We start from the raw sequence: 16,503 nt of genomic DNA on the forward strand, positions 1-16,503 counted from the left end.
CAATATCTCTCTCGCTTATCTCTTCTATGCACTGGGGATACTTGGAAAACTCTGATGCACAAACCCTGGTGAAAGGAATGGGAGGTGTTAAGAGTGCAAAGCAGGGTTTGTGCCTTTGATCCTCTGTTAATATAACAGGTGTTTATGTTTTAGAATGTTTAGTGGTCTTTATTCCAAATATCTAGAAGACTTCCTTCAGGGGATGTAAACTTTACTGATTAATTTCTGTTATGATTTAATTTTTAGATAGCGTGCATTACTGAGATCACAAACACTGGGAAATTAATTATATTGAATCAACGCAATGATGTAATACCTGGTGTCCAATGCAAAACGTGGCATAATAACAAATCCATAGATCAAGCCTTCTTCTCAGGGAACCACTTCAGCTTTTTAATGGCAGTTGCTCTTGGCACAAAATAGTGAATTAAAGGTGTCACAAATATCACAAAGTCAATTTATAGTGCATAGAGTAAATTCTATGTATATTATTGTAGTCTGACACAAGAGAAAACATACCTTGAAAAACGTTGTTGGCTCTACATTAATTTGTTTACAACTAAATAAAAAGAAATATTTAAATCGTGTTTTTTCTCAATAAGATACCTCAACAATGCTAAAAGATATATTATTGAGAAAATAATTCATTGCACACTCAATATAAAGCCAATGTACTTGCTTTCAGGAAAGTTTATTGTAACAGTCTTCAAAATCCTGATTTTTTTGCAGTAAGAAAGCAGCTGATTAGAAAAATTCAATGGTTTGATAGTGGTAGAACCATAGGGTCGATCGCCGTCATAATGAAAGTTTAGAGATGCTGATTTTTATCTTTTAGATAGCTGAAGAGTGCATCCAGTCCTCCCTCTACAATCTCTGGCAGTGGTTTGGACAAAGGGTTGTGTGAAATATGGAGGCCTTTATCCACTGGATTCCAAGCAATTTTGGGCAATCGGTGCAGCTGGTAAAGTTCGTTGGGAAGAGTTTGAATAGAATTGTAATCAACATTTAAGAGTTCAAGAGCAATGATGTTGCAGATAGATCTTGGCAAGGTGCGAAGGTTGTTATAGTCAGCAATCAAGATCTGCAAGTTCACTAAAAATTGGATACTCTCTCCAATGTTTTCAAGTTTGTTGCAGCCTACATGTAAAAAATCTAAATTCCTCAATGCAAAAACACTTAGGGGAATGTAAATGAAATTATTGTTGCTGAGATTCAGCTTTCTTAGGCTTTTTAGTTCCATGATGCTTGAAGGGAGATGGGAGATCCAATTGTGAGAGAGGCTCAACACTTCTAGCTTCCTGCAGTGTCCAAGTTCTGCTGGTATCTCAGTCAAGCAATTCATATTGACAAATAAAACCTTCAGGTGCCTGAGCAGTCCAATCTCCTTAGGCAGAGACTTCAAACGATTCCCACACAGATTCAGCACTGCCAATCTGTCAAGTTTTCCCAACGCTGAAGGAAGGGTCACCAACTGGTTGTGCGAGAGGTTTAGTTTCTGGACTTCTGGAAGTCCCCATAAAAAGTCAGGAACTCTTGTCATCCCTTTCATAATGAGGCTCAAATTAACATATTGTAGTCCACGCTTTAGTAAAGCTCTTGGGTCTTTTCCAGGGAGAAGAGCCTCTTCCCATGGAGGAAGCTTCTGACTTCTTTTCAGCATCATTGTACTTTTCTTCCCCTGGCCCTTAGAGTTGTTTCCTCCCATACAATTTCAGTTTTGCAGCTCCTGATGACTGAAAGTTTTTTCCCCTTGCCTTCTAAAACTATTACCTGACAAAAGGCTTCAGCTTTCAGATGACTCAGATCAAAATGAACTCAAGATGTGTGAAGACTTTGAAGAATACCTTTCCCCCCTGCACCTCCACTAAACAGCCGCTGCAGCTGCTAAGAGAAAGTTTCACTTATCCAGGATGGGGTTTCAAGATGTTTTCCTTGGTGTTACATGCTGTAATGACACACTTGCTACTGGCACTTCTGAGCAAACCTGTTCCATTCAAGCTGAATGCCATAAGGCAGCTGTCACTGTCATTTTGTCTAGGCTTTATTGGATAGAGACGCATCCTCATTGCAAAGAGGTCACTGCAGTGCTGTATATAACTTTACTATGTCAGCTTTCTTGGATATCTGGCGCATGAGGTAGCAGTGGGACAATTAAGAAGAGTAACTATAAAAAACATAGAGGGGGTGGCCCCCTCCCACTTCCAGCTCTGTTTATTCAGCTGAGGAGCACCTTTCATCTTCAGTGTCTACAAATTTGTAAGGAGATTCAGTTATTCACCTAAATTTTATTTTAGAGCAACATCAAAAAAGTTATGAAAATTTTTGCAAAGATGATTGACTATATATCTCCATGTTATTTTGGATTTAAAAAACAACAAGAAACCCTCATGTAGTTCCCATTTTATCTTTTGCCCGCCTAAACTAAAAGTAGCTGATCTATAAGTTTGTGGAGAAGAGGCGATTTGATAATAGGGAGGTAGTGGTTAGAGTGCTGGCGCTGGGTGACCCATGGAAACTTGTGGGGTGATCTTGGGCCAGTCCCAGACCCACTGTTTCTCTCTCTCTCTCTCTCTGCTTAACCCACCTCACAGAATGGTGGTTGTGAGAAGAAAATGTGGGAGCAGAAAATGTTGTAAACCACTTTGGGTCCCCATTGGGGAGAAAAGTGGGGTGCAAACAAAATAAATACACGAATCTTTTTTTGGGGGGCGGGAATGTTGATAATGAAATGAGCCATTCTGAGATGGGCCCAAACCTTGGATGATAAGGCCTCATTGTTTTCGAAATTGTAAGAAATTGTTTTTGAACCTCAAGCAATCCTAAATTATAGTACTATTACCATTAAATGATGCTGGCAGTAGGTTACTTTCGGTACTTCGAACCAGCTCTTAAATCTTTGCAATAACTGGACAGTAAGCACCAAAGTAGACTGTCTCATAAGATGAAAAACAATTGGAACAATATAGAGACTGTCTTAAACTATAAGGGTTACTTTGTTAAGGTTATGAGGGACAAAGAATGACATAGGAAAAAGAATAGTAAGTAACATTTATATGAATAAAAGATATCCTTTTCTAAGCAGATAGGCATGCTGACAATGTGTTTCAGTGGAGAGGCTTACAAAAAGGGTTATATATTCAAAATGTAGTTCAGCACTGTAACTCACTCTCAAAGCCAAGATTCAACTAAGAGTTCTACTTGATATACATTAGGGTACCTGCTCATAGCATGCTCACAACATGCAGAAACTGGGCTAAGATCATGATCCTGACAACAGGGTTGCTATAGAATATCTTCAGCTATAGACTGACAAGCTACAGATATTATACATATTGTGTTGGGTCCTTAAATCTGTTTTGTTAAAGGAAAAGTATTCTTGTGCCTGAAACCTTATGTCTTCACAGCACAAGTTCTTGCATTGAAGGAAGGCTCTGCCATTAGAACAGATTCATAGGATCCCACTCGTTATATCCAATGTGCACGATCAACTTAAAATTAAACACATTCTATTATTATAAACGGAAGTGCAGAGAATAGGCTTAAATCTTTTCCATTGAAATTACTTTGACTAGATCATGTGTTGTGTTGAAAATCATGGGATGCTTATAAATCTGGATTATGACAGTAAGTTTCAAAGATATGGAACATAAACTCACGTGGATTCATTGGTCATTTTGAACACTGTTTGAATATAGGCCCAATTTCTGTCGTATTGCATGGGCTGCTTCCACATGGGGATTTTCTTCTGCATGGAACTAAATGGAAGAAACCCCTGATTTAAACAGGGCTTCCACATGATGTCATGCTCATTCTGAGCATTGCTTGTGGGCTTCTGGACCTTTCTTAATTAAATAGGGCCAAAGGAAAATCTCATTTTATCTGATTCAAAGGAGGAACTGTGTGGGAGCAGTAGGTGGAGTGTCCATGTGGACATTCTACCTGTAGCCAATACAGGGAGAGGGACGGAGCTACCTTCAAAATGGTGGAACTAAACTCTACATTTCCAGCCTCCCTGTTTTGGCCCTTTAAAGTGAAACTCAGCTGTGAAGGGGGAAAGAGGGATGACAAGCTGTGAAGGGAGGAAGTGAAATTATTGTTAAAAACACAAGTTCAGTGGAGCTACGGAGGAAAAGTGAGGGTGGGGGCAGTGACACTTGTGAATGGCATAGGGACAGGCATGTGGATGCTGTTCCTACCTGCAGTACGGGTCAATTTTGCTGGTTCAGTTCCCATACTGCAGCTTCTTCTCGTGACCATCTGCACCTTATTTGTCATTATGAGAAGGCACTTTGGCTACTATGTGGCTTTTCCACGGCTTTCCTGGGAGCCCTTATACCCCAACTTTTTAAAAATTCATTTTCCAGTCTGCTGTTTCCCCATGTACACTCTTTATCTTGTTATAATGGACCACCCTTCACTCCCCACCTCTCTGAGGCAGATTTTCCTGCCAAAATCTAAGTTTGCCTGCTTTGGCAGAGCCGCTTCAAGTAGCATGTCTCTACTTGTGATTTTAAAGTTCTTTCCATTTCCCCCCCTAATAAACAGTTATTTTTTTGGCTTTTTATCCCAGCCCAGAAACTTGATGGGGGGAAAGCAGGAGCCCTCTTCTTCTGTGTATGAAATGGCACTGGAGGCTGCATAATGTTCAAAAGAAACAGAAACTTTATTGTACAGGCAGAGATGGAATAAGGACAGTCAGGGAATGAAAGTGCTGAAGTAAAAATTGCTAGTAGAACAGAATATTCTAAGTTTCAGCCAAAAAGTTTCCTTTAAGTTTAGCTTCTACATTCTTAGTTCTCATTCATGAGAGGTGTTTGGTTCAATACTTAGGCTTCAGTAGCAATGTTTTTTCACATAATTCCCTTTTAAAACTTAGGTTTCCAAACATTAATTCAACATAGTTCTTCCTTTACAACAGTCCCAGGGTCCTCCTCAGAGCCAAACGCTCTCTTAGACTCCAGGCAAGTTTTATTCCTCTTCATTTAAGAAGACATAACCCTATCCACTTGACTTGAATGGGAGTCTCCACTTCACTCTGCCAATAGCATACATACAATTCTACCTTGGCTGTGTAAACGAGTTTCAGCTTGTGCTGGCTTTGATACTTGGAATTTCTTTACTAGAATTATTCCTCAAAATACAGATGTTACAGTTAGGGCAACTGTTTCCTTTTTTCTCACTTCATAGGAGTATAGGGTAGCCAGGTCCCCTGACCCTCCTTCCAGCAGGAGATCTGGGCCCCAGCTCCTATCTGGGGTTTCTCTTTTTTGTGTACACGCTAAACAGCAGCCCAATTTGGGCCCGATTTAGCCCAAATCCAGGCCAAATCAGGCCTGAATCCAGCCACTGGCCCGATTCGGGCCAAATTAGGCCCAAATCTGGCCAAATTGGGCTGTTGTGGCACGCAGGAGCACACCATGCTGCCCGGGGTGTGTCCTGGGATGTGTGTTCCCCCACTGCTGGCCAGGTAAATGGGGAGTGGGGGTGGACGGTAGGAGAGGGGGATCAACCACTCCAGGCAGGAGAATGGCATCCCTAGGTGGTAATTGTCTGACCCTCCTTGTCAGACTCTCTCACACACTCAACTCTCTCAACTGAACTCAAAATCTTGTCAGCACCAACTGTCATCTTGAAATTGTTTCTGACTAGCCAGTCAGAGAGAGAAATGAGCAGCCTTTCAATCAGGCTCTCATTCCAGACAGTTATTAACTCCTTCTCTTCCATCTCTGAGTGCTGCTCTGTGGAAACCTTTCTTTAAATTGCATTCCATCACACCCGTCTTTTAGCATTCCATCTTCTTCTCCTCTCCTCCCACCCTCTGCCAGCCCACTTCATTGTGATTGGCCACTATTGTCTGTCCAACTACTCCTTCCCCCTCTTTTCCATTCTCCCTCCTCCCCTCTTTCCTCTCCATTTTCCTTTCCACTCAATTTTTTTTTAAATCCAGCATAGGATTGATGCACCAAGAGAGAAATCAAGGAAATAGATTATTCAAGCATTCCAGAAAAAAGAAAAAGAGCTGGAGCTGTGATGTCACTGATGACAGAAAGCTCAGCTCTCATTGATTCCGACACATTTTGACATGGTACAGACTAAAAGAACAGCACCACACTGGCCAAATATGAGAGGTGTGAAAGGGCCCAAGCAAGTCGATTCCATACAGTGCCGGGTGGGGGAGCACTCCCTTGCCCAGCAGCAGCCCATTCCAGGCCGATTCAGGCCCAATCCAGGCCGTTTTGGGCCCGAAATGGCCTGGATTTGGACACTGCCAGGAGGGAGTGCTCCCCTGTGCAGTAGCAGCCCGTTCCAGGCTGATTCAGGCCCAAGCCGGGCCAAATTCATCCCAACTCAGGCCTCCCATGGAGCACAGGAGTGTTCCTGGGTGGCCACGGCCTGCGTGATGATGTCACTTCCCAGAAGAAGACACCCAAAAGGTAGGTGCCTTGGCTCCCACCTCCCGCCAGGAGTACAGGGGGACCTGGCAACCCTATGCAGTGGTTCAACAATCATCCATTTACTGAACAATAACTAGTAACAGGGAACAACAACTGCAGCCATCTGTATCTGGCTGTAACTCCTAACTGACTCTCTCAACTCTGAAGAGAGCTAATGACTCCGCCCCCAACTACAGTGGCTTCAACATAACACTTAGACAGATCTTAGGCCAGACACTTAGATAGACCTTAGGCCAGACCAGACTAGAAGATAACTGATGTTTGTATTAATTTTCAATTTGCATGTTTAAGAAAGGGTCATGGGGCATGCCTTTGAAAGGGCCACCATGACTAGGAGAGTTGTATAAACCAGAACTGGAGAACTGAAAAGACTGGGAAGTAGAGAGGAGTGCTTAAGGCAGTGCTCTCTGAGAGGCAAATCTCATTTCCAAGCTTTGGATCCAAATCAGACACAGAGCTGAAACTGCTAGCTTGAGAGGATTGAACACTTATCCTTGGGAGAGCAGCGGTGGCTAGGAAAAACTGAAAAAGCCGGGAAGAGCAAAGAGCAGAAATTGCTGACAGCTGAACTTCTCATTGACTGCATGAGATCAACATCCTAGTACAGAGCTTCCTCACTTTGTCTTGCCAGATGGAAAGGGGAACTACTCCTAGGGCAACAACCAAGCTCAAAGATTTATCCAGCAACTCCATAAAAAGAGTTCCTGCTGTTGCAAGAAGGTCTTCTTTATATCTGGGACTGTTCCAGGCGTAGCCTCTGGACAAACCCACAGTACTGTCTGCGCCCTCTACAAAGTGGATTGTGAGTAGGACTCTGCTCTGGGGACACTGATTAGTGAACCAGTATTGATAGCTTTGGGAACGTTTTCACAGTTGTGTTCTGTTACATTTAAATAAATTGGATTTACATTTTGAATTTGTGAACATTACTCTTGAAATTGAACCTGGCCCTCGGGATTTTGGGGGTTACATACACATACACATACACATACACATACACATACACATACACATACACATACACATACACATACACATACACATACACATACACATACACATACACATACACATGAGGGAAAATCAGAGCATGCACAGACTTCATTTCTTATGTTCTTCACAGATACTTAGAGCCAAAACACACGTTAAGAAATACCTAGGTTCAGCACGTGTTCTCTTACTTCAAGGTTTGCCGGGATCTGTAGGCGTCCTGGAAGCTTAAAGTAGGCGTCCTGGAAGCTTAAAGATCTGTAGGCGTCCTGGAAGCTTAAAGTCCTGGAAGCTTAAAGGATCTGTAGGCGTCCTGGAAGCTTAAAGGCGTCCTGGAAGCTTAAAGCTTAAAATACAGGTGCCTGTATTTCCCTTCCCCTTTTTGCTGCTCTGTAAATGCTAAACTTTAAGCTTCCAGGACGCCTACAGATCCCGGCAAACCTTGAGGTAAGAGAACACGTGCTGAACCTAGGTATTTCTTAACGTGTGTTTTGGCTCTTAGAGGCTTCTGCTTGGTTCTCTTGTTTTTCTCCAAGCACGCTAGTATACTTTCTTTTAGTATTCTCTTTCTCTTCTGGAGTTAGGCATGCTGGTACCCATGTTCTAGTACCCCAATCTCCTTCTTTGCCCACACCAGTGCATTCCTTCAGTTGTTAACTAAATCTGAAGGTCTCCACAGGTAGTTTCCAATCACAGGGATCTCTTCACTCTCCCGAGCTACCTCCCTGTTTGACTGGGTAGGGAAACCTAAGGAAAGATCTATCCCCTTTTCTTTGGCTCATTTGGGAGTCTGCACCTACTTCCCAAACCTCCTTGCCAACTTTCCCCAGTTCTCCTGCCAGTGTAAAAACTGGTCTCCGTTAGGACTCCATCTCTCAACACTGCACATCCGATAACTCTCTACTAGGACCTCTTTCCAACTCATACTATGCAATCAAATGCCTTGGAGTTGCCTGTCATGGAAAGCCCTCTGAATCTGTGAGAAATTAACCCTTAACAGTCCTGCATCTGTGTTCAGCCCTTCTAGGGTTTTTAAAACATGCAATCCATCACACTTGTATTACCAAAAGATCACCATTTTTTTAAAAAGAAAAGAACCAACAACCTCTGACAAGCATATAAGTAAACAAATTGTTAATTTACCTATTTTGTGGTAAGAAAATGACATTCTGATCTTTCAGGGTCATAGTGCAGTGCAGCAGCAACTTCTGGGTTACACTTCAGTTTCCATTCCATTTCTTTTGGTCACAATGAGTTGAGGGGGGAAAGAATGGAAACAAAACCCAAAAAATTAATTGGGCATATAAAATCTCATTGTGACTGTTATTAAGATCAAAGCTGTTGCGTGCTCTGTAAATTGAAAGACCCAAGAGCGGATGCTCGTTGCTCATCAAAATCTGAGAAGCAGTGCTGCAAATCAATTTGACCTGAAGGGAAGAGAAGGGAAAGGGCTCAGCAAGATGCATCTCAGGTCCATTACAATAATGAATGGAAAAAAACCAGCCACATCACTAATTCAATCAAAGCCGCTTCAGAGGCTTAATCCCAGCTGCATGACTGCTATACAAATTTTATTGATATCATAGGAAACGTTGCTATACCCAATAAATGATAAAATCCAGTTAGAATCTCTTATACTATATACATTTTTCTCAATTATGGATTAATCAAACATACTATCACATAAAAGGTAACATATCTTTCTGCTGAAGAAAAAGAATGGGACAATTCGTATTTTCCTACTTAAACTATTAAGCTTTATTTTAAGGCAGCACATTGACTTCAGAGAGATGGAATGAAAAATGTTTTCTAAAAGCATCTCTAAAGGCATAGTAAAATATAACATTTGGTTTTCAAAAAATTCTGCTCAATATACTATAACATTCTCTGTCTACCGTAATTGAATCACACTTACAAGAGTGAGAAACTGTGACATGTCAGGACCTCATACTTGGTACCATTGACTGATTATATGGCACAAGAAAGCAAAACATGATCGCTGTCTTTCAAAAAGCCTCATTTCTGAGGATCTGCACATTATCTTAATTGTAAGCAGTCGGCCCAGCCTCTGCCATGTTTAATAGCTATTTAATAAGCTACCTGTGATATAAGAATCGCAAGGCCTCTAGATTAAATGCAGTTTGATTTGCAAACAGGGGAATTCCAGCTGGCAATTGCTGAGTCCTGCCTGGGAGATCTAGGCAGTAATGGAATGCCAAATGTAAATGCAGTGACCAGAGGTGATTAGTTTACTTTCCTCTTAGCTCCAGATGGAGCCAGAGCAAGAAAGGTCTCACTGCGTCATCCCACTTAGCACATTCCTTTCCCCTCCTTCTGTGATGACATCTCCAGCCCAAGACTGAGGGAGAAATCAATTAGCACCCATAAATTTTTGTAATTCATTCCTGGGAAAAGGTACATTTCCCATATAAATTCATCAACTCAGCTCCAGGATATTAATTTGCAAACATTCCTTTACAATTCAACAGGAGATCAAAACCTTACTCTTTTGTCCCACCCCGGCAGCACCAATCAAAAGGTAATCAAACCTTTGTTATTCTCAGGAACTGACCATTGGGGTCTTTGTTCCAATGGTTGGGAGAGCTCTCCAACCTCAGGCCATGTTTTGTTCTATAAGAACGGAAACTCTTGCCCCATTCAAATTGTACACACTTACCGGATCCATGCACTGTTCCCTTGGGGTTACTTCCCTAAGTATCTCTCTCCTGGCTGAGAACGTGGGACATTTGAAGCTGTTCTCTTCCTCCATGGACCACGCCATTCCTCTGATTGGTAATTATACTCCCCCCCACTCTATTCCACTTTCTGCCTAGCTTCCTAGGACTCTGTGTTTGTGCAACCATTTTATTATTTGCTCTTGTGTGTGTGTGTATGCGCATTTTCCTCTTTTAAGGAAATATTATTCTTTGAACTTAAAGCACCAGCCTTGTCTGCTATCTTGGGGAAGGGACTCCATAAGAATTGGTGAAGATCCTGTTATTACCCATCTCGCATAGCTGTCTTCCTTGCTGCTAATTTCCCCATACTCTCTTACTCGCAAGGAGACCAATTCCGGTAACATATTGTCCGTTTCAGAAGCAACAAATTGATACAGGGGGATATATGCTACAGTTCTTGGCTTCAATATATTATTAATTCAATACATTATTAATTATTACATATCAGGGCCTCAAGCTGTACACAGTATTTGCCTCTCTGGTCTAGCAATAGCAAAACATGCTGGCTGGCTTTCCAAATTACCACTGTTCAGGATTTACTACCTGTATACTACGGTATCCTCCACTTACAGGGTACCAAAATGATACATGAGGTGCATTTTTTACATTTCCCAAAAGCAGCCAGGTATCAGGACTTGAGTTTCCTTTTTTTGTATTCACAGCAATGTGACTTCATCCTGAGATTCAGGGCTGATTTACACAGATGTATTTACCACCTGATAACTTACAAGTGTAATAGACCATTGCAGATACATTGACACACAAGGTTTTCACAGTCCTTGCCACCCAGGCTGGGAGTCGACCGCCACACTCCATCATCTATCTAGCCTCCACTACAGCAGGCAGAAGCCCTGACCCAAATCCTCCCAGGGTCCTCTCTCTCCTTTTCCAGAGGCTCCACTAGACAGGTAACCAGTTCCCTTTATGTACCGTCCCTCACCCAGCTACTGCCCAGGGCTATTGGGGAAAAGGAATTCAGAAGTACTTTCCTTACATATACATTGCGACCATTTAGATTAGGCCTGTTTAACGTGACCAGAGTGTTTGTGTGTGTCAGTGATTCCCCTTCAGCTAACAATCTCAAGCCAGTCAGGGTTGAACGAAACAACATTAAACTTTATTTACAAGAAGGAACATAGGAGTGAATGAATTTTAAACTAAAAACAAAACTAAGAATATTTCAGAGTATCAGAACAGGTTTGTAATCAGCTCTCTCTCTCTTCTCCCTCCCCTCAGCAAAGTCAAAACCCTTTTCCCCAGCAGCTTGTAAGAACCTCCTTTTCCCTCCAATGGACTCTAACTCTCATTGGCCCAGTTTTCCACCCACTCCCATTGGCTGTCTCTCAGGAGAGGTGGTGCTGGAGCCAGTCCCATCCACCAAAACCTCATCCTGAGATTCAGGACTGGCTTACTTTGACATATTCACACCTGAGACGTTACAAATGTAATAGGCCATTTCAGATTCCACTGTCATATGATCTCAAAACACAATGTTTCCCAGTAAAGTCAGTTCACAATTCAGCTGAGAATTATCTATAATAATCATGTGGAGAGATCTAATGATGTACATGAGTGAAACCATGCATAACAGAGCCTCTTTCACTCCATTGAAGTATTTGAAACCATATAAAACTTCTATCTGTGATGTTTGATCTGCATATGCAAGCTATCATTTGCAGTAATCGAGTGATAAAGCTTTCAATAGCTGCTTGTTCCAAAATAATATGCATCTAGGATTGTTAACATTCTAACCTCAATAGCCCAAGCAAGATCTCATTAGAACTTGGAAGCTAAGCAGGGATGGCCTTGATTAGCAATTGAATGGGAGACCTCCAAAGAAGACCAGGTCTTCAGAGTCAGGCAACAGCAAACCACCTCTATTAGCTTCTTGCCTTGTAAACCCCAGCAGAGATTGCCATAAGTCAACTATGACTTGAAGATACTTCCCACCACCAGGATTGTTAACAGCCTAAAGAAAAGTGTTCTGTCACTTTAATAGTGGTATAATGTGTGGAAATGGGCCACTGAAGATTTTCATGGTATAGACGTAAATAACATTATGCAACAACTGGGGGTGGGGTCTGAGTTAAGAGAAGGATGTATATGGTTCATTCCATTCAAGCACCACCCCTATCTAGATGTTTCTTGTGCATGGGAATCTATTCGTCAGTCACATTTTTATCCCATCCCTCCAAGGAGCTTAGGGCCCACGAGATTCAGTTGTTAGACCAACAGGCAGTTAATGGCCCAGGATCATCCAGTGAGTTTCATGGATGAGCAGGGTTTGGTCATGTTGGCCATAGCCCAACATTCTAGTTACTACATCACACTGCCATTTACTGTCACTGGCTCTGTAACAGGTTGCAAGACACAGTCTTTGCACAGAATAAACAGTGTGCTCTTTAAATTGGCTGCCCCTGCTTTTTCATTGCTGACTAACACTAGTGGGAGGAATTGCAGTGCAACGCTTTATAGAGAACAGATCAAAACTAAATTGGTAACTGAAGAGCTAGCTAAGAAGTGATATGGAAAGCAGACTGGTAATTATAAAAGGAAATTTAAGAGGAATGGAATGCCCTACTGCCCTTTTCTGTTCTGTTTTCAGTGAGATCCATCCAATTTATAGATGAAAAGAAATGAGAAGGTTTAGAAAAGTAAAGCCACCAGGATGGGAAAAACTTGGTTTCAACTATAGCATCTCCAACTGGGTTACTTGAAACCATATTTTAATGAGCAGTTCAGCTTGGCTCTGAACACATTAACTTTATCTACCCACATTTCCTTTGTCCATCTGTATTAATCCCACTTTTTTATACATCAGTTCTTCAATATGGAGGAAGATACTGAGGAAGATTCAAATATAGTGAGGTAGTGGATCTAAGTGTTCTGTATCTCTTCACATAGCTCAGTATTTAAAATTTCCCCAGTGCTGACAGGCATGTCGTGCCTTCTGGCATGGGTCAACATTGAGCTATAGTTCCCTATGCATTCTTCCTTTTGGATGCTGACTTTTTCACACACCATGTTTGTTAGTCACAACAGATCCAACCCATTCTATAAATTGCATGTACAAAAACTGTACAATATATGTATACCATACAAATGAATCTCCAAAGTCAACAGTTAAAAGTGGAGAACTGAGATGGTAGACAAAAATGCAAATATGAAAGAGAAAAAAATATGGAACATTTACTCATCTCGGATGACAAGGTGTTAGAGAACTTGGTTGAACTGCTAATTAAAAAAAAATATTGTAGAGAATAGCAATTTGCAAGCCTGTTCAGGTCCAATCTATCACTTAGATATATTCACTATTTTCATTCATAACGAATTGATCATTGTTGTCCTTACTGAAGACAATTCAAACTAAATAGTACGCATTACTTCTTATGTACTATTTTCACCAGATTACTGGTGAAACAGCCTTTACTGGTGTACAGATTACTGGTGTACAGCCTTTTACAAGTTGGACTTGAAACTCTTGCTTTAGCAATGCAAAGATCACCATCTAGTGGACATCTGAGTTACTTCAAGTGAAAAAAGTTTGCCTACATTGTTATGTAAAGTTATTTCTATAAGCTTTAAAGAGAATTAAGAGATTAGGCAGAGGAAACAGAAAGTAAAACTTTTTTAAAAAAATCACTGCAGTTCAACAAACCATGAAATGCAACCTTGCAAGAGTTCCTCAAGCTGCAGTAGTAAGAAATGAAAGCTAGGTTTTGGCTAAACGGAGATGAAAATTTGTGTATGTTATGTCACGTCTGACTTATTAGCGACCCTATGAATTAATGACCCCCAAACATTCTGTGATTAACAGCCTTACTCACATTTTGTGAACTGATGGCCGTGGCTTCCTTTACTCAGCTAATCCATCTTATTTTGGGTCTTCCTTTTTTCCTATTGCCTTCCATTTTCCCCAGAATTATTGTATTTTTCAGTGAGTCTTGTCTTCTCATGATGTGACCAATGTATGATAACCTCTGTTTAGTTATTTTAGTTTCTAGGGAGAATTTAAGCTTGATTGGATCTCATAGTAGAAAATACTGTCAAGTTGTAGCTGATTTATAGCATGTCCTGTGGAGGTTTCGAGGCAAGAGACTAATGGAAATAGTTTGCCATTGCCTGCCTCTGCATAATGACCCTGGATTTCTTTGGAGATCTCTCAACCACAGCCGACCCTGCTAAGCTTCTGAAATCAGATGAGATTGGCTTGCCTAGGCTATCCAGGTCATGTGTTTTTGGTGATCCGTGGTATCTGTAAAACTCTCATCCAAGGTCCAACAAATAAAACAATATTTTCCCCATCAGCTTTCTTCATTGTTCAGCTTTCACATCCATACATAGTAATGGGGGAATACCATAGTATGAATTACCTTGATCTTGGTGCCCAGTAACACTTCCTTACATTTAAGTGTCTTTTTCAGTTCCTTCATTGCTGTCTTTCCACACCTCACTCTTCTGATTTCTTGGTTATAGTCTCCCTTTTAGTTAATGATAGGAATAGAAAATCTTTAACAATTTCAATTTCATTATTGTCAGCCTTAAAGTTGTGTAATTTTTAGTAGTCATTATTAGGGGTGAGTGATTTGGGTTTCCAATCCGGGGAAAAAACCTGAATTGGACCCGATTTGCAAAGATTCGGGATTTCCAAATTGGCCCCAGCATGCCAGGTCCATTTTGGAACCCTTAAATCAAAGATCGCTTCTGGAAGCTTCGGGTCAAGGGGTTTAAATGCCCCTTTCTGTGCCACTGAACAGCGCCACAGAAAGGGGCATTTTAACCCCCGAATCAGCTGTTTGGTGGGGAGTTCCCCACCAGGCAGCTGAAGATGGTGGGATTTAAACTACTCCCCACTGCTTATTTCTCCCAATGGGAGGGGGAGGAGGGAACCCCCTCCTCCCCCTCCCAGGTGAAATAAGCACCTGGGCGAGGAAGTTTGTCAGAAGTTTGTCGAAGTTTGTCACCAAAGCAGGTTAAATAAGTGATTCCCGAAGCGGCTTGCCTCTTCGGAAATCCCTTATTTACGAGGTTTTTTCCTGCTTCGGGAAACCCAATTTTTTTTTTTTTGCTGCACACCCTTAGTCATTACTTTTGTCTTCTTGATGTTCAGCTGTAATCCTGCTTTGGCACTTCTTTAACCTGCATCAATAGTCATTTCAAATGTTTACTATAATCAATACAAGTTACCATAATATTTCTGTATTATCATGGTACCATGTCATCAGAGATTTTTTTTCTTGCTAGAACGAATTCACTTCTGCTTGCTGTCTTACATGGATGATTTATAGGCCAAGAAAGGGGATCTATAGTTTGTAATAAGTTTTTGGTAGAAACTACTTAGCATTTCTTCTTTTTTTGTGTAATTTATTTGGATTTGAGAAGAAAATTTTTGGATCCTCATCTGAATAATCCTGTTCACTCTTGTTCTAACTATAATTTAATGACTCTGTTAGCAGACCTGGATTTTAATACAACATTAGATGTGTGTAAATATATAGCTGCTACAATTAAACACCTTTTTAAAAAAATGAATATTAGCAATAACTTTTTAGTTATATTGCTCTCCTTTTCTGGTCGAAGAGCCTATTGGCTCTAAGATCTAGATGGGATATGAAATATGGATATGGGATTAACTGTTTTCTGCCAGTAATGAGGTGTCATCTGCATATCTCAAACTGTTAATGTTCATTCTACCAGTTTTCACTCCACCATCCTCTAAATCTAATCCAATTTTCTGTATGATATGTTCTGCATATAGATTGAACAGATAGGGAAATTTAAAAATACATTTGTAAAATACAACTGGAAACCATTCTGTTTTCCCATATTCTATCCTAATAGTAGTCTCTTGTCCAGAATACAGGTTGCGATTGTGAATCAAAACCATTTGTGGCATACCCATTTCTTGTAAAACCATTCACATAGAAAAGTATTTGTCAAATATTGTTTGCTTGCCTTCTTGTCACATAATATATTACTGCTTAATCTTATTGGTGGATTGGTAATTGGTAACTGACAAACTGAGGCACATACATGCTACATTTCCTCCTGTGTATTATCTATAATTTGTAGTACTTTTAAGTTTAGCAGTTGCATCCTACAAACTGAGAGCCTTGCTACAAGTGGCATTTTACATGTGAAGGATAAAGGATCATTTTCGCAAGTCTTTCTGGGAACTGAAGTTCCTCTCCCCCACCCCTTTTCCTTTTGTTCCTTCCCATCGCTGCCTGAAGAGACAGAGAAAGCCTGCGGCAACAGCAACTTTTGCAAATCGTTTCTCCAGTCACAAGCCTGCTCTCAATGATCTTTGGGGCAGGCAG

At 41.0% G+C, this 16,503-nt stretch overlaps 1 protein-coding gene across 1 annotated transcript; it reads right to left on the reverse strand.

Moving 5' to 3' along the window:
* Positions 1-379: 379 nt before the first annotated feature.
* Positions 380-1,936, reverse strand: LRRC30 (leucine rich repeat containing 30). Its single transcript, XM_054985399.1, has one exon. It carries the CDS (start codon positions 1,703-1,705, stop codon positions 809-811), a length of 897 nt encoding a protein of 298 aa, XP_054841374.1. The 5' UTR covers positions 1,706-1,936; the 3' UTR covers positions 380-808.
* Between the last annotated feature and the right edge of the window lie 14,567 nt (positions 1,937-16,503).

Source organism: Eublepharis macularius, chromosome 7, assembly GCF_028583425.1.
Source record: "Eublepharis macularius isolate TG4126 chromosome 7, MPM_Emac_v1.0, whole genome shotgun sequence".
In the NCBI taxonomy this organism is placed as follows: Eukaryota; Metazoa; Chordata; class Lepidosauria; order Squamata; family Eublepharidae; genus Eublepharis; species Eublepharis macularius.